Consider the following 24,209-nt stretch of genomic DNA (forward strand, 5'->3'; position numbering starts at 1 on the left):
TTTTTTGTAGACCTCCGAATTTGAAAAATATTAAGATCATACGTCTTAGTTGAAAAATATACAAAATTAAATTTTTTACTTAAATTTGAACAAAAATACCCTTTTAACTAATTTGACCTCTAATTTTCGATGAATTCCATCTGAATTTATCGGAAATTAGATGAGTTCGGATGATATTTTCCAATTTTGAAGTCTACAAAATAAAATCTTTCTAAATAAATTTCTCATTATTTTGTCGGGTAAAATCCTTAATGTTTGCAGTGTCACCGTAACTCCTTTGACGTTAAATGTAAACTGAATGCCACATGTCATTTGCAGACAATTTTTAAAGAAAGTTTTATTATTAATTTTAAAATAAGTAAAAATAAAGAGTTAAAACAAAGGATAAAAGACATTCTTCTCCAACAATCCCAAGTCTTCAAACCCTGCTATGCTCTTTGGCCGACGTCAAACCAGATTTGTATTTTGGCTTAATCTATTTTTTTGAACTATTTTGAGTTGGCCGCAACTATTTCCATCATCTCTTTGATAAGAAATGACTTGGTTGCAAATTTTTGAAACTTGAAGAATGGGTTTCAATGAGGTGCTGTTGTGTTAGGGTTCCAGTGATCGTCCTCTTTTTCTCCGCTGGAACCAACTCCCACCACCTCGAATTACTCGCTATCTCCGACGCCGGCGGCGTCCACTCCATCCCCTGCTCAGGCGAGTATCGGATTCAGACAATTTCCGTCATCCCGAACGACGAATGTGATGAGTTCATCAGTCATGGTTTCGACTATGTACTTCGTCGACTGGTTCTCCATCAAGCCTAGGCCTCGTCAAAAACCCTCTGCTTGGGAACTTCTTGAACAACATCGGAACTGATGGATCGGAGCTTCCATGGCCGCAGGCTCGCCGTAAGTCGGCTACGGTAAGGCGAAAAACTTCGCCGTCAAAGCAACGCTCAACCTTGTCGTCAGATCGGAATCTTCTCTGGTTAATTTCTTATCTCATTTGATTAATTTTAAAATGAATAATAATTACTTCTTTTTTAAATACAATAAGAAATGATATCTTGATTGTAAAAATCTCATCTTAACATTAGATGGTTACACGTGAAATTTTGTTTACATTTAACGTTAAGAGTAACGATGCTAATAATTTACAGTGGGAATAATAAATGTACTCTCTCTAGTTGAGTTTTTTTTTCTCTCAGCGTCCTCTCGAGCAGGTGTGTCTGAGTCTGTCGCCGGTCTTCTCCTCCTCGCCTGAGAATGGAAGATTTGTGCGATAAATGGTCGGAAATGGGAATCGAAGAGGATGAGGAAGGAGAGGTTATGACGTTTGACGTTGATGTTCTCGCGAGTACTGCTGTGGACCTTTCTAGCTGTCTCTTAGGAAGGCTGCTGAGGAAGAAAGGCTTTAATAGTGGGGCGCTCAAGGCGGTCATGGCCAGGATTTGGAGACCGAATGGGGGGCTTGAGATTAGCAACCACGGGGGAGGGGTCCTCTGCTTCAGGTTCGAGAAGGCGGCGGATAAACAGCGGGTATGGGACTCGGGGCCGTGGACTTTTGATAAGTCGCTCCTGGTCCTGAGCGACCCTACGATTGAGAAGGATAAAGGAGACGAATTCCGATTTGTCGAGTTTTGGGTCCAGCTCCACGGTATACCCGTCAAGTATCGATCGGCGAGAATGGGAGAGATGATTGGGGGGAGAGCCGGGCGGGTCTCCAGGGTCGATAAAACTAGGGATGGACGGGTTTGCGGGGATTTCATCCGTGTTCGCGCCGCCATCGACATCGGGAAACCCTTGATGAAAGGCTTGTATATCCAACTTGGTGCAGATGTCGGGAAGACTTGGGTTGGGTTCCGGTACGAGAAACTCGCCGACTTCTGTTTTGTGTGTGGCCGGCTCGGTCACACCGACGCCGACTGCCCGGATAGTAAGGAGGAACAGGGCAAAGAGGGGAAGGCACGGTTCGGGGGTTGGATGCGCGGAGAGCCCACACAGAAGAACAATCAAGCTGTCTGGAGATTTACCGGCGCCCAAAATAGCAGGGAGGAAGGTTGGGACGGGCCCGACCCAGGCTATTCGAAGTCCTCTGGTGCTTCTCCGGTAGCAGGGGCGAACGCAGCGGCGGGTGGATCTGGCGGAACTCACCGGGCGGCGAAGAACCGGTCGACGCAGGCGGCGCAGAAGACCGATGGGGCGAGACCAGAGGGCGCGACGCCGGGAAGAAGGGAGGCGCCTCCGGAGGGCTCAGGAGTCGCTCCCAGAGGGGATCTGGATTCGGCGCCGGAGGAGATGTCGCCGTCGCCCATGGAAGCCGAGGCCGTGCTACGGGATTCGACGAGCGGGACCAAGAGCTCTGCTATACCGTCGGAGGCTGGTTGCGTCTCCTCCTCTGGTCTGTTGAGCTCCGAAACACCACCGGAGGAAGCGCGCCTGGAAAACCCGAGGAAGATGAAGGATGGAGCGGTCGGCTCTGGTCCGGCGAGGAGCAAAACCGAGGCGCGTCGCGGCCAATCGCGAAGGAAAGCCAAAACCTTGGGGAGTGTGCCTTTTTGCCATTCTGGGTTAGACAATCTCGCGACCCCTGTGACGATGGACAGCTCCCAGGCGGGTTTTAGGGCTGGTTTCGGGGATGACAATGTGAGGAACGGCTCTTTGGAGGACAAGCCAGAGTCTGGAAAAGCTGAGAGGTTTGCAAAAAGTATCAGAGCTTCTGCGGGAGTGGGTAATGGGGTGGAGGCCGATTATGGGGGTTCTTGCTCGAATTTGGAGGGTCCCACTTCTAAGGGTGGTGTTTCAAACCCTAGCAAGAATTTAAGTGGGCTTGCTCTTGGGCCCATTTACCCTGAGGCTCCGTGTATGGTGTTAGCCCATACCTTGGGGGATAAATGCCTGCTGCCCTTCACAGATCCTCTTGGGCCCCCCACTCTGTCGGGCTTGATACCATCTGGGCCCCCCACTCTGTCCAAAAAACGAGTTTCGGGGAGTATTGATGGGCACTCCGGTGATGGGGAATCTGAGACAGAAAATGGAGCAAGTGGAGAGGGCGAAGCCGGGGTTGGAACGAGAATTTCAAGCGCGAGGGTCCGCATTGGAAACGTGAAGAAGATGGCCCGCCTTTTCGAAGCGGGAGGCGGAGATGCTTGCACATCGGAGTACGGTCCCGATAACAAGGGGAGGTCCACCGGCACTCTTCCGGCGACCCAGGTAAGCCCCCCTTCCCTTTACCATTGTCTTTCTTTCCGTAGTGGTGGGAAATTGCAGGATGTTGGAGATTCGGTTTTGAGAATTGCTAACTTAGGATCTTCTGAGGAATCGGATTTGACTAAGGACGATATGATTGAGAGAGCGGCGCCCCTCATGGATGAGGGCCGCCGAACGCAATGATAGGCGTTATCTGGAACGTCCAGGGGTTGGGAAACCCCGGGACGAAGGGTGCCCTCCGGTCCCACGTTCTTGATCAGAAGCCGGATTTTCTTTTTCTTTCGGAGACGAGGCTGAGGAAGGGCGGGGCGGAGAGGGTGAGAGTGATGCTTGGTTTCGAGGGTTGTGTTACGGTTGAGTGTCTTGGTAGGAGCGGAGGCTTGATGTTACTTTGGAAAGCGCCGGTGAAGTTTCTACTTGGGACAATGTCGAGGTTCCATATTGAGGGTGATTTGATTGGTGAGGATGGGAAGTCTTGGAGGTTTGTGGGGATCTACGGGGACCCGGTGACCACGCAACGGAAACATACGTGGGAGCTTCTTCGCCGGCTGCGTGGGAACTACATAGGTCCTTGGTTTGTGGGAGGGGACATGAACGAGGTGGTTTCGAACGCGGAAATAAGGGGAGGTCGGGACAGAGGGCCCGGCCAGCTTCTTGCCTTCAGAGACATGATCGTAGATTGTGATATCCAGGACTTGGGGTTCGAAGGAGATAGGTTTACGTGGCGGAGAGGGGGGATTGAGGAACGCCTGGATAGATGTCTAGCTTGCAGTGAGTGGAGGGATCTCTTCCCCCGGGCTAAGGTTATACATCTTAGGTTCTGGAACTCTGATCATAGACCCATGTTGCTTTGCACTGAGAGAGTTGAGCCTACCCGGAGATCGTGGAGACCGAGGAGATTTTTCTTTGAGGAAGCTTGGTGCGGGGAGCCCGAGTGCGAGGAGGTGGTTCGGGGGGCCTGGGCGAGAGCCGAAGTAGGTGGCCGAGGCCGGTCGATGCTGGATTCGATGAGACTGTGTAGGGAGGGTTTGAGTCGATGGGGTTATGAGAAGAACAGAGGGATGAAGGACCGCATTGAGAAACAGAAAAAGATCGTTGAGTTAGCAGGTAGGTCGGGTCCGGATTTTTGCATGGTCAAGTTCCGGCGTGAGGAAAAGCAGCTGAATGCCCTTGTGGAAAAGGAAGAACAGTATTGGAGACAGAGAAGCAGATCCTCGTGGATGAAATGTGGGGATAAGAATACTAAGTTCTTTCAGCGCAAGGCAACTACGAGGAAAAAGAGGAACTCCATCAGCGGTTTGTTGGATGAGAGGGAGGTGTGGCGTAGCAGCGACTCGGAGGTTGAGGGTGTGATCTCCGAGTATTTCGAGGATATCTTCACCTCCGTTTGCCCGTCGCGGCAAGATATCGAGGAGGTGGTCGGTGGCATCCATCCCGTCATCACAGAGACCATGAATGCCGAGCTAGAGAGACCTTTTCAGAGGGAAGATGTGAGAGATGCCCTCTCCTCGATGGACCCCATTAAGGCCCCCGGTAAGGATGGGTTTCCGGCTTTGTTCTATCAGAAGTACTGGGATGTGGTCGGGGAGTCAGTCTCGGAGACTTGTCTTGGGATCCTTAACAACGGGAACGAAGTGGGGAGCTTGAACGATACTGTTATTACTCTTATTCCGAAGAACGAGGAGCCGAGGAGAGTGAGCGAGTTTCGGCCTATCAGCCTGTGTAATGTTGTGTACAAGCTTGTTGCTAAGTGCCTTGTGAGCCGTCTCAAAAGCACTATGCATGTGGCTATTTCAGAGAACCAGAGCGCGTTCGTTGGGGGTAGACTTATCTTCGACAACGTCATGGTAGGATTTGAGGCTCTTCACACGATGAAGAAAGGTAGGTTTGGCAACGGTGGTTGGGCGTCCCTCAAACTGGACATGGCTAAGGCTTACGATCGGGTTGAGTGGTCCTACTTGGAGGCGGTGATGCTCAGGCTAGGATATTCTGCTCCGTGGGTTAGGTTAGTGATGAAATGTGTCTCTTCGGTCCGCTTTGCCTTCAACATCAACGGGAACATTCGGGGTCATGTGGCTCCGCATAGAGGCCTCCGCCAAGGCGACCCGCTCTCTCCCTTTCTCTTTCTTTTTTGCTCCGAGGGTCTTTCGAGCCTCTTTAGAGCCGGGGAACGATCAGGGATGATTAGCGGGGTCCGGTTTGGAAGCCTCCGAGTGTCGCACCTCCTTTTCGCGGATGACAGTCTGATGTTTTTTAGGGCGTGCCTGGAGGAGTGTGAGAGGGTGGCGGAATTCTTGCGGACCTATGCTGCGGCTTCTGGGCAAATGGTGAATTTTCAGAAGTCTGACGTCTACTTTGGGAAAGAGGTTGCCTTGGAGGACGAGGTGAGGCTTGCCGGGATTTTAGGAGTCCAGAGGACAGATTGTCATAAGCGCTACCTTGGTCTCCCGGCGTTCACAGGGCGTAAGAAGAAAGAGTTGTTTGAGTATGTTAGAGAACGCATTTGGGAGAAGATCAAGAGTTGGAACGGTCTTTTTTTCTCGCAAGCGGGAAGGGAGGTGCTTATTAAGTCTATCCTTCAGGCGATCCCGGGGTATGTGGCCTCTTGTCTTAAGCTGCCTAAGTTGTTAATCTCTGAGATTCATTCGTCCATTGCTAAATTTTGGCGGGGTAACTGCAACGGGGCTAAAAAGACACACTGGTGCGCTTGGGAGAAGCTCGTGTTGAACAAGGCGGATGGGGGCATGGGCCTCAGGGACTTAGAAAAGTTCAACCAAGCCCTGCTTGCTAAGAACGTTTGGAGATTCCTTAGGCGGCCGGAGAGCTTGGTGGGCAAGGTTTTTAGAGAGAGTTACTACCCTTCTGGTGACGTGTTGAGTGGCCGATGTGGCTCGAATAGCTCCTTCATGTGGCGCAGCCTGGTGTGGGGAAGGGAGATCATCCTTGAGGGCTTGAGATGGAGTATTGGAGACGGTGAGTCGGTCCTGGTTATGAGGGATAAGTGGATCCCCAGACCCAGACCCCTAGCCTGGGCTGATCCCCCCCTGATTCCTCCGGATATGAGAGTTGCGGAGCTGATGGGAGTTGGGATGAGACGCTTGTTTGTAACATGTTCGGGGAGGAAGACGCTAGGGCTATTTTGAGTATCCCCTGGGGCGGTGAAGGAGTCCCTGACAGACGTCGTTGGCACTTCACTGAGGATGGAGAGTCTACGGTTAAGAGTGGGTATCGGTTGGCCATGGAACCCTTCTTTGGAGCCAGCTCGTCGGATCGTTCGAGGATGGAGAGCTGGTGGAAAAAGTTTTGGAAGCTTAAGGTTCCCCCCAGGGTGAAGCTCTTTGTGTGGAGAGTTTGCATGGGACGGATCCCGACCCGCACTGTGCTAGTCAAAAGGCGGGTCATCGAGGATGAGCGGTGCCCTATTTGCATGGGTATGGCGGAGACGACTCACCACGCGTTCTGGGGGTGCAAGTGGAGTCGAAAGGTGTGGAAAGAAGCAGGATTTGGTGGCATCCTTCCGACTCACGGGGAGGGCGAGGCCTTTGACACCATTTACAGCGCGGCGGAGTCCCTTGAGGTTAGTCATATTGAGTTTTATTTCACTATTATTTGGGAATTATGGAACCACAGGAACAATGTCGTCGCGGGGAAGAAAAGTTGGAAACACACTGAGCTGGTGCAGTGGACGGGATGTTTCCTCGAAGAGTTTAGAGAAGCGAACAAGGGAGCCGACCAGAGTAAGGATAAGACTCCGGCTAAGCCTATGTGGATCCCTCCGGTGCAAGGAACAATCTCGGTGACCGTAGATGCTGCTCTAGATCGGGACCAGGGAGGATTCGGTGTGGGATGCATTGCTCGAGACCACACCGGAAAGGTGATAGCCTCGCGAACGCTTTCCCAAGCTAGGGGATTTACCCCCCAGCTTGCGGAGGCGGTTGCGGTCCTCCAAGGCGTAGTTCTGGCTCTCAGCATCGGCGGGGCGAGATTGGAGCTTCATTCGGATTGCTCGGAGGTGGTCAAGGCGGTGGCAGGGGGGAAGATCCCCACAACCGAGCTCGGGACGATTCTGCATCACATCAAGAGAGAGGTAAGTAATTTGGCTGAGTTTAAAATTTTATTCATTCCTCGTCTTTGTAACGTTGCGGCTCACAACTTAGCCCGTTTTGCTGTTCTTCATAGTTCTAACTCGACATGGATGGGGCTTGTCCCTCCGTGCTCGGAAGAGGCTATTAGAGCCGATGACAGAGAGGTCCGCTCCCGCATGTCGGGAGAGTGACTTTCGAGCTTGTTCCGTTTGTTTTTTCCTTGTGTGGCTCGTTTGATGTATTACATCTTTGTAACCACGGTTTTCCTCCGCCATATGTGAGGGCTTTTATGATATCTCCGTGGCACCGACCACGTTTCAAAAAAAAAAAAAAAACGTTAAGAGTAACGATGGGAGAAAAATGTCTCATGTCACGGAGGTATAAAAATCAATTTAGAACGATATTGACAATGAGTAAAAGATCAGGGACTATTTTGCTTCAACAAAACTTTAGTTTTGGGTAAAATACTAAAAAAGAAATAGTTCAGGGACGAAGTGAAAACTTTAGAAGTTTTTTACTTTGTGATTTTTTTCGTTAACACAATTGGACTGAGCGTTGCTTGTGGACTCAGAAAACAAGCACAGAGCACAGAGGGGTTTGAGCTTTGTAGAAGAAGAATACTCGCGCCGTAACAAAGAGGTTAGGGTTTTCGATCTGAAACTCGCGGGATATCAAATAACTCTTTTCCTTCTTCAATTTCTTAATTTAGACTCTGACATGTTTTTTGAATCGTTAGGGTTTTTCCTGATAATGGAGAAGGATCAGAAGGCCCCATCGGAAGATCCCAAGGTCGATTTGTTTGAAGACGACGACGAGTTTGAGGAGTTCGAGATCAACGAAGGTACGTACTTTCTCGATTTCTTGTTTTTAAGTTTAATATTTGCATATTTTGCGTTATTTTTGGGTTGGATACGATTGGCTCGGATTTTCATGTGAGATTTCGTGCTTTTTTCCGTGGGATGAAATTTCTTGATGAAGATTTTTATTACCGATTTCTCGAGTTCAAATAACTTATTGCATATCTTATAATATCCGGGGGTTTGTGCTCCGAGGCTGGTTGGATAATTCATTTCTTTGCAGCCTGAAAATGACATTTAAGTCGTAGATGATGAGAGTGGTGAACGTCATGTGATTTTAGATTGGGTTCCTGATGCAAAATGGAAATTTATGAATAGCTGAAACTTGATGTTAATTTTTCATAGTGTTGATATTATGAAATGTAAAAGGGTTCATGGGAAAGTTAGAGAAGGATTCAGAGTTTCAGCGTTTTGGGGAGCGCGTGTGTGACAATGTATCGCAGGTGTAATTAAGGAAATTGATAAAGCTTAGGCCTTCGAATTTTGCTATAAATAATATTTCTCTCGGGAAGATTAGATTTTTCGTGTATACTGTAAAATTAATATGTTAGCTTGTTTAGAGTAGAGAGGCTGTTTGGGATTTTGATCATTTACATATGGTGTCTGTTTGGGAGTGTTGTTTACTGCCTTTTGACGAATAAATTAATTTTTCTTCTATTTTTTTCCCTTCCCCAGAGTTACTCTTCTCTGATTCTTTGTTCCTTCACCAATGTTTCTCCGTTTGATCAATCATCACGTAGAGCTAGTAGATACAAGGAATAATGAGCAATCGCAGAAGTGATCGTAGTTTTATTTATTTCTAGGATCCCACAAATGACACCACATTATAATAATCCACTTATGTTGGGTGAACTATCACGAGCATATTTCCTCGCTCATTTCATATTAATGCATAATTTTCAGCCCTTTTTTTTTGGCGATCGCTTATCTGCTTTCTGTGGAACCTTTTATTCTCTCAAAGATTCTTGAGAGGCTTACTGCTGGATTTTGTTGCACTAGTTATGTTCAAATTCCATTCATATTGAATTTACTTATCTCATTATAAGTGTGCCTAAAGCTTTTTTTTGTTTTCGCGTGCCTGTCAAACATCGCTGAACGGGTTGTACGCAATGGCATATATATTGAAATTACTCCGATGAGTCTGCCTAAAGCTTCGTTTTTTTTTTTTGGGGTGCATTTTGATGTATCTTTGCTAACAGAATGGAACGAGAAGGAAGAAGGAAAGGAATTAACACAGCAGTGGGAAGACGATTGGGACGATGATGATGTGAATGACGACTTCTCTCAGCAACTGAGGAAGGAGTTGGAGAACAATGCTGTGAAGGCCTGAACATTTTCCCTTTCTCAGGGTACTTTGTTTTTAGCTTCCTTGGCATGTCCAAACTCTTTGATGGTTTCAGTGGATGTATCCAATTATGCCTTAGCACACTCATAACTTTACTATCAAACTTTTATGTAACCTGTAATCTGAAGGCTTTACTTTGTTGGTATCTGTCAGAATTACTTATTTGATTGAATGTTTGCCAGTCTAATTTGAAAGATGGTGATTTAATGCTTTGGCCTTGTTTTGCTCCCTTTGATTCCATTATGTAGCAGAGTCATACTAAACCTAAATCAATAATAGCTTGTATATAATAGGTTTCTGTACTACACGAAGGAGATAATATATATATTATATATATATATATATATATATATATATATATATATATATATATATATATTAGTAAATGCAATCTTTCGAAACCAACCTCTAGCTTACCTTTCTCAAACGTTTTGGAGCCTACATCATCGCCATCTTAGCTATCTTATTACACTCGGGATCAACACCATTGGGAAACTGGTTCTCTAACATTTTCAGTTTATGTAAATTTTGGTCCGCTTGTGTATAATTGAACTCCACAAAACAAGATGAAAAGGAAACGTGAATATGAAATGAAGATGATAACAATTGTTTCATGGTGGAGTCGGATGGATAAATTCGACTAAAATAGAACGAAATGAATAGTGACAGGGTTCAAGCACGATCACGAGTCTGCTGTGCATCCATCCATATCCTATTTTAGATTTGATCAACTTGTATGAACATGATAGAGGAGGGAATAAGAAAATCATAGGATTTGAACACATCAATTTGCCACATATTGGCAAGAACATTAACAATTGTATCCAAGACGTAAGGTATCGGAAGAGTGTTGTCTCATGAACCGCATTCTCGATATTATGATGGACAATAAGTTGAAGAGTCATCTTTGAAATCATGATTGTGAGTGATTCTTTGCTAAAAATTGGATGCCGACAGATCAATTTGACGGTAGCCGCACAACACATCGCGCATATCTAACAAGACCGTAATTGAGATGAATAATCTAAACACTTGATACTAGGATGAAAGGCGTATCGCAAAACATACAACGGCGAATCACACAACACTGTAGCAAACATTCTCCGAGTTATTCACATCATTTTACCACGCCACCAGAGGTCAAGTAGTGACCAAAGAGGATTGGGTGGTGGTGAATGTCGTTTGTCGCTTTCTTAAAGCATTATTGGATGTGAGAAATTATCTTTCCGCCTACGAAGTACTGACGTCACCTCTCATCATCTGAATTGTACGAGATGAGCCTCATTTTTGAGCAACACATTGAACATGTAATCCTCTACCTTGGATGGCGTCAGGGCGCTCGAATCTTAAGATGTCATATGGACTTATCACAATATTGTAGAGCCAATACATAGTGTTGTAAATTATTTTTTATTTTTTTTAATCACTTATTCCGCTAATTAGAATTGTCCTCATATTGTTCATATATCAAAAACCAAAAGAATTGGTTAATTACGGTTAATCGCAACCTAAATATACACTAAACATGCATTGATTTACATTTCATTTAAACAAATATAATCACTTTTTCACCAATTATCAATATCATAAATACATTATGAAAGTAGTTTTCATTAATAAATTATGAACACTTACACATTAATTATAAATATTAAAAACAAATTACGAAATTATTTTTGAAAAGAGTTGCTATTTTGATCTCATTTTTTTTCTTTAAATATTTCAGTATTGAGTGGCCCATTTTATGATGGGCTTCTCTTCTACTCCCCATTCATCAGCCAGGGCTCCACTAGTCAAGTTACCAAACAGTCCCCATCAAAATTGCGGGAAGTAACAGCGCCTTTTGGCGCGAATACACGTGGCCCGCATCGACCACACCGCCCAGCTCAGTTTTCCCGCCACCAAAGCCCTACTACATAAACACCCACAGATACCGATTCACAGAGACTCCATTTCTTCCCGCGAATCTCTTGTCCGTACAAAGATGAGTTCCTCCAATTCCTCCGGCTCCAAGGCATTACCTTTCCGATCGAAGAAACCCCTTAAATCGATCCAGAAATCGAAAGACGTGAGTTCAGAAGATCTCGATCCGATGAGCATGAAGACGCCGGAGAAGCCTCTTCAGCTTCCTCGCCGCACTCGTAACCGTAACGTCGCTCTCTCCCTGACGGAAGTGAGAAAAGCGGCGGAGAGACTCCGCGAGCCGCGAGATCAGCTTGGGGATCGGACGGACCAGATCGTTTCGGCCAGAAGGAAGATCGTCGATTTTCCGGAGCTTGGTGATGCCTCTTCTGCGAAACCGAAGTGCAGATCCAGTGGCGGAAATAAGTTGCCGGAGAAGTAATGTTTCGTTTTATGGAGGTCATTTTATGGGTTCGCGAGATTTGGTTGGTGCGATTTTGAACTGACTGATTGGGTTTTGGCAGGTGTGAGATTCTGTGTGAGTTTTTCAATAGCTTGGACAATTCGATTCGCTTGTTGCGGCTCAAGGGTTCGTCGCCGTCTTTCACGAATATCTGCCCCAAAATTGAATGCTTTACCGATAGGTATTGTGAATGTTCGCTGGTCCATTTATTTTTTCTCTTTTAGATTTGGGGGAATGTTGATTTTATTGTTAATAGTTTTTGGTGAGGTGGTATTTTCTGGGTTTTGTTCTAGAAAAAAAATGGGGATCTAAGATGCGAAAAGGTCAATTGTATTGAGAAAGTCAACGATGTGTTCCTTTAGCTAGATCTGATCTGAACATGAACACTGCTTGGGCGCTAATGAGTAATTGTGTTTTGTGGCTTGATTTTATGTTGTTCATTTGATTGCTTGCCTGGAGTGTTTGAGTGGCTAATTCTATCTGATACTATTTTTTATTTCAATATTTCTTTTCAGCTAAATTGATGTTTGGTGACTTTTTTCAGGAGGTTTACGTATAGCCATTTGGCTCAGTTGAAATACATCTTACCTGAAGTGATTGAACTCAAGAGAACCCTGGTTTTTGATGAGCGGACGAGTTGTATGAAGCCTGATCTTCATATTACAATGAATATCGATGCGTTAGATGATTCTGGAAAGCTGAAATCTGAAGGCGGGAATATTTTCCTGAGGAGAGTCTTCCGTTCAAGGCTCGTAGAATTTACGAAAACACATCCTCAGGTACATCTTGATCAGTGCCTTTTTTTGCTGCTTTCAAAAGTCGGAAATTCTGAATGTTTCTTTCTTTGATACATTGTGCCTTTCAAACTGCTTCTCCCTTTGAACTGCCATCTGATTTCGTTGATTTTTATTCGATGTATCAATAATTTGCTTAGCTGATAGTTTTTTAAGCTAGACTAAAAAGCTCAGTTATCTCAATGTCTGAGCTCACTACAAGTTTTCTCTTGGCATCTTTTAAATGAGCACTTTCTATTTTGTTGGTTTCTACTCATTGCTTATACTTTTAAACTTCTGTTGCCTTCTAAAGGATCAAGAAATCCCAGAAGAAGCATTGCCCGAGCCATTCAACAATCGGAAGCAAAGCATTCAATCCGACCCGAAAGTAAATTCAGCGTTGCTCCCTAAGGATTCACAAATACCTGAGATCCAACAACCAGTAGTCGCGAGTCATTTTCCTCGCACTTTCCAAAGGTGCTTTTCTCAGAAGATGCCTAAAAGCAACGAAACCGAGCTCTCAGACCTCCCTGCTGCTCACTCAGTCGAGGGGCCTAGATCGGATTGTGTTTTCGAATCAGTGAACGCAACTCCGAGAAAAGAGGTCTTTACGCACAAGAAGGAAGAAGCTTCTCCCAGTGTACATAACACCCCTGCAAAGCTTGCCCTAACTCCAGCTAAATTAATGGCTGCAACACCTGGTTTATGCCCGCCAAAGAGAAGTTATATGAGCCCGGAGAGCGATAGCCTTAGCTCGCCAAACAAGTTGGTTCGACGTCCACCTCGCACTAGGTCACTGAAGTTCGACAGTCCTGTGAAGAATAGCAATGTCGGTCTTGAAGAGCTTGATGTAAACGATGGCTCAATTGACGAAGAAATGCTTGATATTCTCCCCAAGAACCTTTTGCAATCGGTATGGTCCTAAACTTGCACCAAGTTGTCACAAAGTACGAGGCACTGAGCTTTGACTCTGCCTCACAATCATCGTGAAAATTCAATTTCCGATATAGTAAACATTCTTTTGGTTGCCATGAATCTTATTACAGATTAAAGAGAAGGAAATGATTGCAATGGAGGAGCGTGATCCAGCGATCTCGCAAGCGAAACGACGGCGACACATGATTGCATGTCTGCCCAAAATCTTCAACATGATTCATTTCATGTTTCAATCGATAAGCCGCTGTGTCATCACAAAAGAGGAGCTTATACACAAGATCATCTCGGGCCACTCTGATATTGTCGACAGAAGTAAGCCAGGCTTACCAGTCTTACTATCTTAATCTTATATGCCCATTATGTCCTGTTCTGTTTGAACCTTTTCTGACCCAAGTCATAATCATGATTTCTCTTCTCAGAAGAAGTCGAGGAACAACTTAGCTTGTTAGTAGAACTAGTTCCCGATTGGATTTCCGAGAAGTTGGGCTCTGGCGGTGACTTGCTTCTACGGTAAGCTTTCTCTGATTCGATTCATGTTATACCTTTGGAAATACATGGAATTTATGTAACAATGTTTTTCTAATATCTTTATTGACAGCCCTAATCTCGCTTTTTTCCTTCCTTGCAGGATTAACAAAATGACAAGTCCAGAAGCGATCCGGTCCCGCCTCGCAGAAGCGGAATAATTGGAGGCTTGCTATATTTATCTGAGAAATTTGTATAGAGTTTAGGACATACCCATTATGTTTAGAATGTGTTTCTAATAGCTTGTTCATTGACTTTGTGCGGAGAGAGCACCAAAGGAAAGGTCATCTTCCTCTATCCAAAGCCTGTAAGCACCTTGTTCAGCTATGTCAAACAATCACTTTAACCAGTCCGGATCAATTTTGTACGGATACAGTAAATCCACTAATGCAATATAAAAGGCTTCATTTTTTTTTTTTTTTGGGCTAGGCGCACATTGGTAACAAATATGAGTTTTAAGTACTTTCTATTAGCTTTATCAGTTAATTCATTGATGAATTGGCAATAGTTAGGACGAGGTCTACGGTTTCAACTCGGAACTACTAAGCCTCAAGGTTGTATCAAATCAGTAATCAGATCTTTGCAAGGTGATGAGCATAAGGTGGCTTAAGAATCAAGTCTCTAGCGTTTGATCTTCTCTACACATTTAACTCAAGAGAATTGGCCTGAGTAAATGATAATGCCCAAACCACAGCCAAATCCGAGATTGACTCTCTCTCTCTCTCTCTCTCTCTCTCTCTCTCTCTCTCTCTCTCTCTCTCTCTCTCTCTCTCTCTCGCTAATAACTAACTTTTGTGGATGAATTTTACCCAAAAAAAGTTGTAACAATTGGTAGAGTCTCACATCACTAGAGTCTGAGTTTAGTAAGTGGTTTAAAACACTCTCTCCCTAATTTGAGAGCTTTTGGTAGATGAGTTATACTCAAAAGGTTATAACAGTCTCGCATAAGGATGTAAACAGTCATTTATTGGAGCACAAAGAGTACCATTTAAGCTAGTTTTGGACCTTTGTATTAGAACTCACTCAGGTTTTTAGTCTGTCGTTTTTATTCTTTTTTCATTAGTTGTCGTTTATTCTTTGTAAACAGGCTATATAAAGCCAATCTTCTGTACATTTTAGATTTGAATCGAATAAAAACATTTTTCCACTCTGGTTCATGGACAAACAGAGTTTCATCCCCAATATTCGATTTCCTCTATCTAAATCCCTAGAAATCCAATATGGTATCAGAGCATATTTTCCGCGTTTGATTTTCTAGGTCAAAAAACCCCTTCGTCATCCACGATTCTCGACGATCAGCGTTCGATCTCTGCATCTTCTTCTCTCGAGGACTCCAATGGTGACTCAGGCGGAAATGGAGATCTCCGACGCAAGCTTAGGTGAAAACACACGAAGGTCAAATTTCATTATCCTCTCAGAATTCCGATTTTGTGGCGTCTCTTCTTCTCGATTTCAAGATTTCCTCTCCATCAATTCAACGATGGAAGAGCCTTCATCGACGGAGATGCGTCGGATATATGAGAGTGCTTTTCAGCAATCGTTGCTTTTCGCCGTCAATTCCAAGATTTGTTTCTTCTTCAACGTCCGTTCAATGACGCTTCAAGAAACCTCGATGGAAGATGGATCAGCGACACTGCAATCTCTAATACTGATTCAAGGTATATGTTCCTCTCTTTTATCGATTGAAGAATCCGATTCCCTTCCCGTGCTTTCACGGCAGAATCTGGTATCTCATCGACGGAGAGCTTATTCCGATCCGGCGAAAATACGAGACGACGTTCCATTCTCTCAATCCGGTGTAGGAGCGAGACAGAGTTCCCGTTCTCGAAGTCCAGACGGATCTTTACTATCTCCGGAAAGCTTTGGTCCCTCGGTTGATCAATGGAGACATTTATGTCTCTTCATGGCGTTCAAGACAGAGTGACGACGCTGCGTTCAGGGTCAACTCCATCACAAGCCGCAACCTCGATCCCGTGCCTTGGCTCATCTTCTTGCCAGAATCCTTTTCCGGCGAGTCCAGCCGTGTCCAGTCTTCAAGAAGGTTTCTTCGGCGATTCCCGCCGTGTCAAGAAGATCAGATTCTTCTCCGGCGCGTCCCGTTGTGTCAACACCATCAAGATTGTTTCTCCGGCGATTCACGCCGTGTCAATGCGATCAAGGTTCTTCTGCGACAAGTTTCGCCGAGTCAAGACCCTTCTCCGGCGAGTCCCCGCCGTGTCATTGCCATCCAGATCCTCCGCTACTCTGTCTACCTCGCCTGCAGAGTCGCAGCGATTCGTCACCGAAGTCAGTTCGACAATTTCTCTCCTAAACCACAGTGCCCAAACTTTTCCGGTGGTTCAACCGCGGTTTGGTGTGTGGGCACAGAAGTGATCACTGCCGCGACGGTGAAGAGAGCGTTGGAGTTCAAGGTTGTTCAAAGTCCGTGATTATCGGATGAAGTCTATTCAGAGTTGCTTGGCATTTGCGAACTAGTTTTTGCTTTTGTTTGTCTTTGTGTTCAGTCCAAGATGAACTTTCAAGAAAGTTCATCTTGAGGGGGTGTATTAGAACTCACTCAGGTTTTTAGTCTGTCGTTTTTATTCTTTTTTCATTAGTTGTCGTTTATTCTTTGTAAACAGGCTATATAAAGCCAATCTTCTGTACATTTTAGATTTGAATCGAATAAAAACATTTTTCCACTCTGGTTCATGGACAAACAGAGTTTCATCCCCAATATTCGATTTCCTCTATCTAAATCCCTAGAAATCCAATACTTTGGAGTATGGATCTCCTTTTTATTGGTTTTCTCAAGGCTTCTGGCTCAAATGATCTAATGGATTTTATTTCTGTTGTAAGTTTATAAGAGTCGTATTATCAATACGTTTGAGTCTTTATAGTACAACATTTAAACTACCAATTTTATCTAAACTGTCCTCATTAAAAATAGATATTGAACTGATCATTCAAACTGAAATATGAAATCAACGTCCATAAATTTCATGAATATACAATTCAAATGGAAAATAAAAAGATTCAAGTTTGGCAATAACCATTCAAACTGTCCTCATTTACAATAGATATTGAACTGATCATTCAAACTTAAATATGAAATTAAAGTTAATGTATTTCATGAATATACGATTCAAATAAAAAATAAAAATAATTCACGTTTGACAATAACCATTCAAATGTCCTCATTTAAAATAGATAGTGAGCTGATCATTCAAACTGGAAATATGAAATGAACGTCCATGAATATACAATTCAAACGGAAAATGAAAATAATTCACAGTTGGTAATAACCATTCAAATTGTATGTATGGTTTCGGACTGACCTAAAATCAGTCGTCAAATTAGGCCGGACTGTTTCAATGATTTGAAAAAATTTAAACCGGATCGGACCATATAAGAAAATAAAAAGTAAACTTTTTTAGACTGGTATTGTCTAGTTTAGGTCGGTTTAAATTGTTTGAGTAATTTTTTTTTTTTACAACTTTAATAAGGAAATAGCAACATAATAAAAACATTCAATAGTAGCATAAACATCTATTAATTAAGATGTCTAAACCAAATTAGTAAGTTTATTGAGAGAGAGAGAGAGAGAGTTTTTTCAGCCAAAAAATTATAATTGGGAAAATTGTCAAAAGTAGGACTAAATTAAGGCTCATTTCCAATTTCCTACTATTTTCAAAACTTTACCAAACTATGACTAGTAAAAAAAAAGTCAAATGAGAGATACACAAAATTCTACCTATTAGACTCTCATATTAATTACCAACCTATCATCTTCCCCAATAAAATCTCTTTTTTTCTCTTTTTCCCGCTCAGCCAATCGAGTAAAAGAATTTTTTTTTACTAGTCCTAGTTTGGTAAATTTTTGGAAAAAGTAAGAAATTGGAAATGGGCCTTAATTTAATCCTACACAATGAAATGATTATTTATCAGTTTTTTTAGCATGTTTGGTTTATTCAACTTTGAGTAAGGAATTGGCCAACAAGAACCACCAAGCAAGCACACCACATCCGTTAGAAGTGCACAATTTGGATTAAAGTTTCATAATAAAATTGATCAAAAGTTACATGTGGTCAGAAAGCCTTTGTACTTCCCTTAGTGGGTTGGAAGGAACTGCCTTTTTCAGTCCAAAAAAGTTCATTTCCAAGCGCCACTGTACTTGACTTTTGCATATGCATTTGCTTTTATCTCATGTTAATGAACAACAGAATCACTTCTAGGATTGCATGATGTTGATATGGTCAATGTCTTAAACATATTTAATTAATCTATTCACAAACCCTAATTATTAATCTCAATATATTATCCGAAAAAAGTGTAAAAATATAACTTTTGTAAAGCTTGCATTTCTTGGATATCCAACCACTGCGATTGTTCTCTCTTTATTTTTGAGGATTTGCAATACTTATAATTGCAATGATGTATGTGATCTGATCTATCTGTAAACATTTTAGCTTTTAATGAAGTTTGTAATCTTACTGCCCAGTTGACTTACTTGACTACTTGAGTAAGCCAGATATTACCAACTTTTGTAGCTGCAATTTTCTTGAGTCATTTATACCAAGGGACAATCAAATGGACAAAAAAAAAAAGTTGAGGTAGGGATATTAATAATGTAAATTATCACAACATAACAAGATCAAGGATTTGACACTAAAGTTTCCAAGAAATTTGTCATAAGTTTTTCTTAGTATAAATTCTAAACTTGTTCCATCGGGTTAGGAGTTAGTTAAATTTGCATAATTTATATACAATCTATATATAATGTACTATGTTATAAAAATATGGGTACGATGAACATAAAATAAGACTATTTACAAATATTAGCGATATTAATTCAAATATAGTAGCAGAGAATATTATATGAGATACAAATTATTTAAACAAGAAAAAACTTAAACATGGTGTAAGGGCATAAACAAGAAAAGACGTAGAGGCTCGTTCTTTAGTTTAAAACATTCTCCAACGAGGGCTTTTAAAACGACGAGCAAATGCTTCCAATGATAGAAAGACAAGTGAGAAGAACACTACACCAATTGTTCCACAACGACCAACAAAAATATGTATCAGACTATACCACTCAACTACAACAAAAAAGAAATGAAAAAATAATTTATGAAAGGAGAGATTATGAAGACTTTCTTGAGCGTTTTGGATTCCGACGAACTCCGACAATTTCTGACAAGCACATGCGATGTAACAACGACTACAAAAGAAATCGATGTTGCTTTTAATTCAAATTAGTTTCGATTAATTCAGATTAATTGAGATGACTTCCGACGATATTCAAACTTCATCGGAAGTCATCGGAAATAATCGGATGTCACCGTAATTAACCGAAAATAATTTAAATTAAGATCAACAACGACTCCTTTGTAATCGATGTTGCAAAAAAAAGTCGTTGTTTCCTCGATTTGGATTAATTTTGATTAATTTTTATGAAATTCAATATTTTCTTCAACGATAGAGTTTAAAACGAAAAAAATAATAATTTGAAAAATAAATTTCGAGCGTGTTTGTCGGAGATCATCGGCATCCGTCGGAATCCGGAGAGAGAGAGAGAGAGAAACAAGAAAAAAAATTAAGTTTTAATGACATAAGGAGTATTTTTGTCCAAAATAAGAGCAAATGCTCATTCATATATTTCTTAAATAAGAGGTCCATTAGTGATATTTCTCTCATTATTAGGTCTAGTTTAAGAAATTTCTCTTGTAGAATTAAGTGTTTGTATTTGCTTCATTTGCTGTACAAAAATATTGAACCATTTACCAGGAATCAAAATTAAAATCAAAACACTTTAACAAATTGCTGATTTTATAAATGAAATTTTTCGGATGATGTATTTACGAAATCAAATATAGATTTTTATAAGTTTTCTAACACCTATATCCAATTGGGAAAACTGAAAGTAGGAGCGAAGAGTTACGGCTAAAATGTCCGTAGTTATCCGAAGCTGGTAATTGATTTTTTTTTTTTTTGTAAACTAGCAACGTAGTCATTTTGAAACATGGTTTTTGGAATCTAGCCAACGTTTGATAAATTTTGCAATCTAGCCATTTACTGAAATTTACGGATATAAAATACCTAATTTACCCTTTTTATTATACTTATTTGATCAAAACACTAGCCCACGTTTGACCGGTTTGAATTGTATACAGCCAATTAATTTCATATTTTTTCGCAATTTAATTGGATATTTAGCTAATTTAATAAAAGATTCGGTGATGTAATTAAAAGAGAAAATTTAATGCAATAAATGCACAAAAAATTTACCATAATTAACAGAAATTAACAAATCAACGGAGATTAACAAAAATTTACAAACATTTACACTGTATTTGCTTACACGGCTATAATTTCAGCAATTTAATTTCAGCTTTTTGAATTCATAATATGAGATTCGGTGATGTAATTAAAAGGGAAAGGAAATATTTATTTGATTGAATAAGTCAAACAAGATAATGAATACACGTAATTATGATAAAATCTCGTTCAAAATTAGAAAATAAATTTGGAAAACAAAAATACCGTATTAAATGCGTATTAAAGGAAAGGAAAGAAATCGGCTCTACCTGCGCATATGTAAATTTACCATAATTAATAGAAATTAACAAAGCAACGGAGATTAACAAAAATTTACGAACATTTACACTGTATTTGCTTACACGGCTATAATGTTCATTAAAGAAAAAAACGCTCAATAACCAACTTTGCCAAGTATAGATTTTTTTTTAAAATTCGAAATATAAACCGAATATAACAAATTCGGCTACAAAACCAAGTTTCAAAACGTGGGTTAGTATTTTTGAAACCAAACCAAAGCTAATATAGTAAATACCATCTTACATAAATATGACACGTCATCAAATTTGGCTAGATTCGAAAATTAAACGAAACGTTGGCTAGATTACAATTGCAACGTTTGATGTGGCTTAGATCGACTAATTTTTCTTTTTTTTCAATTTGATTTTGCTTCTTACTCAGCGATCTTCGACATGGTTTTAATTTTAAATGATATATTTTGGATAGTTAAATTTCAAAATCAAATAGATTTTTCATAATTTTTCACCAATTTTTTAAAGCAACAAATTATGCATATAATAGTCCAAATGTCTGTCCAATGAACATGCTAAATTTTCAACAAAAAATTGGCTACGTAAGCCACCTAAACTATAAGAATTGTAAATTAGCCAACCTTTGTTAAATACTTTGTAAATAGTCAATTTGCATACGTGGCAGCCTATTAACTACTTTTTTACATGTTTGGCTGGATTAAATAAGTATTTTATTAATCTGTTAATAAGTTAACTTGACTATTTATAAAAAATTAACGAAAGATGGACTATATCTCAATTCACTATAACTGTGTGACTATATAACTTAATAACCCAATTTTCAATTTAAGTTATTTAAAAAAATACCCACACGTTAAAAAAAAAAAAAAAAAATACATATCATAATCAATTTCGATTATATTTCTTTCATAGAAATTCAATCACTACGTGACTTGTATGTAAAGTTGCGTTCAATCAATGCAATCATTAATGTTGCTTAAGTTGTTAATAAAGTTGGGTAACCCCAAATTTAAAACCATAATCATCATTGGATTCTGTATACGGCTTGATTTGCAACATTTTGGCGTATTGACAACACTCAATGGGAAACCCATAGCATTATTTGGCTACTCATGTGTTTTTTTTTTTTTTTTAGATAAGTGGAAAGAAAGTCACATTTTAAAAATTGAACCATTTAAAAGAAAAAAAAAAAAGAGAGAGAAAACAACATAGTGTCATTTGATTTCAATGAAATATTACATCTATTAAATTGATTTTTAGAAATAGCACGCCTATTTTATGACTATATTATGCTTTAAAAACCATATTGTATCAAATCGATATTTTTATATAAAAGTATGTTGACTTTTTTCTTATGATGAAATATCCATATCACCCTTCACGAAAACCCTTTACATACAAGGAGGTAAACGTGACCTAACGGTAGTGGGACGGGACGGAATCCCCGCTACCGTTAGGAACAGTAGCGGGAGCGGAACTCCCGTTACTGCTATTGGGACGGGACGGTGATCCCGTTAAGAGGACTAACGGGATCCAGTGATCCCGTTAGTCCTGGTTTTTTTTTTTTTTAATTTCGGTCGTTGGATCAAAGATCCAACGGCAAAAAAAAAAGAGCCGTTTTTTTTTTGCCCGTTGAAATAGAGCCTTTGGCCTATTCCGGGGTTTTTTTTTTTTTTTACCCATTCATTTCTAAAATCTATTAATACCTCTCTCTCTCTCTCCCCCCCCCCCCCCCCCCCCCCCCCCCCCCCCAATTCATTCATTTTATTCACACATTTCTCTCAAACTCTCTCAATCTCAATCTCAAATACTCTCAAAACGCTCTCGATTTTAATCTCTAATACTCTTTACCGCTTTCAATTTTTCATGGCATCCTCATCCCACAACCGAGGAGGTCGAAGAGGAAGAGCTTCCTGAGGTCAACAAATGCACCGTTTTGAAGAAAATTGATTGCACTTGTCTCAAAACGCCCCCGACCTAACCACTCAATACTCTTTCGATCCAAATTATGTTGCTCCTACTTTCGGCCATTCGGAATTCACCGAAATTTCAAACACCCAAGTGCCATACTACCCTTAAATGGATCCCGAGCAAGCCTATCAAGCTCAAATTCCGTCATCCGAAGTGGCTTTTCAAAAATTTCAAGAATTCGAGCAACATTATCGCGAATCCCAAAATCCAAATGAAGAAGAAGAGGAGGAGGAAGAAGAAGACGTACCACCACCACCACCTCAACGTCGAAGTCAAGTTCCACGACCTCGACAACGTGGACAACAAGAGGAGACACAACAACGACGACAGCGACGAGCACAACAACAACAACAACATGAAGGTGCTCAAGAACAACAACAACCACCTCAGCAACAACAACCACCACGACGGCGTGCTAGGTTCGTTGTGTGGACTTTCTTTGAAGAGGTGATGGCGAACGTCGAAAAAGCCGGAAAATGTCACAGTTGTGGCAAAATCTTCAGCGCTCACAACACAAGAGTCGGGACGTCGCTATTGTGGAGTCATCACAGGCACTGACAGGGGAATCAATTTGGAGTCTCGTCAAGCCAGGTAAGTCACATCGATCCTGTAGGCTTTAGACGTGATTTAGTAGAATATTTTGTTTCCACCGATCAATCTTTTATTCATATCGAATCTCAAGGCTTCGTTAGATTCATGAGTTCTATAATTCCAAACGTTCAAATAATGTCTAGGAGAGCATTGAGATCCGATATCCTAAAATGGTTTTTAGGAGAAAAGGAACAAATGAAACACACAATATCATCTGGTAGGTATAGCGTAGCCTTAACCTCGGATATCTGGACTGGTCAATCTAAGATGGATTTCATGAGCGTTGTAGTGCATAATATAGACGACGATTGGAACCTCAACAAACGTATTATAGCCTTTAGGAGGATAGAAGGTTCTCACATTGGTGAAAACATCTTAGACATCATAGTTAGTGTTATAGCTGAGTGGGGTTTGACCGATAGGATTATATCTGTAACCTTAGATAATGTCATAAGCAACAACGCCATGATTAGAGAGTTACAGGAGAAAATTAATGTTGACGATACCATTTTGCATCAACGATGTGCTACCCATATCATAAACCTCATAGTTCAAGCCGGAGCCGCTAGTTATGACCCTTCGATCAACAAGATTAGGAATTACATTAGTTGGATAAATAGTTCAACCTCTAGAGTAGATGAGCTTAAGAGACGCCTTAGAGTAAACGGTCTCCAAGAGCGCACCTTTCACCTAGATAACAAAATTAGGTGGAATTCTACATTTCTCATGTTGACCAACTTTTTATCCGAGCATTATGTCGATGTTATTGTTTCTTACATTAACAGCGAACATGGCGATAACGCTATATCCGAATATGATATTAGGATGGCTGAATCATTTGTTTCTTTTCTCGACATTTTTTACAAAGAAACTTGTTATCTCTCTGCTGTTTACACTCCTACTTTTTTTCTCGGTCTTCATACTATGACCGCAATTGCTGTGCATCTTGATAAATATAAAAACGAAACAATTTTTGAAGATTCTATTCAAGCAAA

The 24,209-nt window shown here is 41.3% G+C and overlaps 2 protein-coding genes across 2 annotated transcripts; both read left to right on the top strand.

The window, feature by feature from the left end:
- Positions 1-7,759: 7,759 nt before the first annotated feature.
- Positions 7,760-9,691, top strand: LOC149388346 (protein DELETION OF SUV3 SUPPRESSOR 1(I)-like). Its single transcript, XM_089621546.1, has 3 exons — positions 7,760-7,921; positions 8,019-8,123; positions 9,339-9,691. Exons 2-3 carry the CDS (start codon positions 8,033-8,035, stop codon positions 9,467-9,469), a joined length of 222 nt encoding a protein of 73 aa, XP_089477672.1. The 5' UTR covers positions 7,760-7,921; positions 8,019-8,032; the 3' UTR covers positions 9,470-9,691.
- Positions 9,692-11,394: 1,703 nt separating this feature from the next.
- On the top strand, positions 11,395-14,489 carry CDT1A (CDT1-like protein A). The gene is made up of 7 exons (XM_089624809.1): positions 11,395-11,824; positions 11,911-12,030; positions 12,394-12,628; positions 12,936-13,535; positions 13,669-13,870; positions 13,978-14,068; positions 14,187-14,489. Exons 1-7 carry the CDS (start codon positions 11,469-11,471, stop codon positions 14,242-14,244), a joined length of 1,662 nt encoding a protein of 553 aa, XP_089480935.1. The 5' UTR covers positions 11,395-11,468; the 3' UTR covers positions 14,245-14,489.
- The last annotated feature ends 9,720 nt before the right edge of the window (positions 14,490-24,209 follow it).

This window comes from Urtica dioica, chromosome 8, assembly GCF_054948205.1.
Source record: "Urtica dioica subsp. dioica isolate 48M chromosome 8, U.dioica_male_clone48M_v1_H2, whole genome shotgun sequence".
Lineage (NCBI taxonomy): Eukaryota > Viridiplantae > Streptophyta > Magnoliopsida > Rosales > Urticaceae > Urtica > Urtica dioica.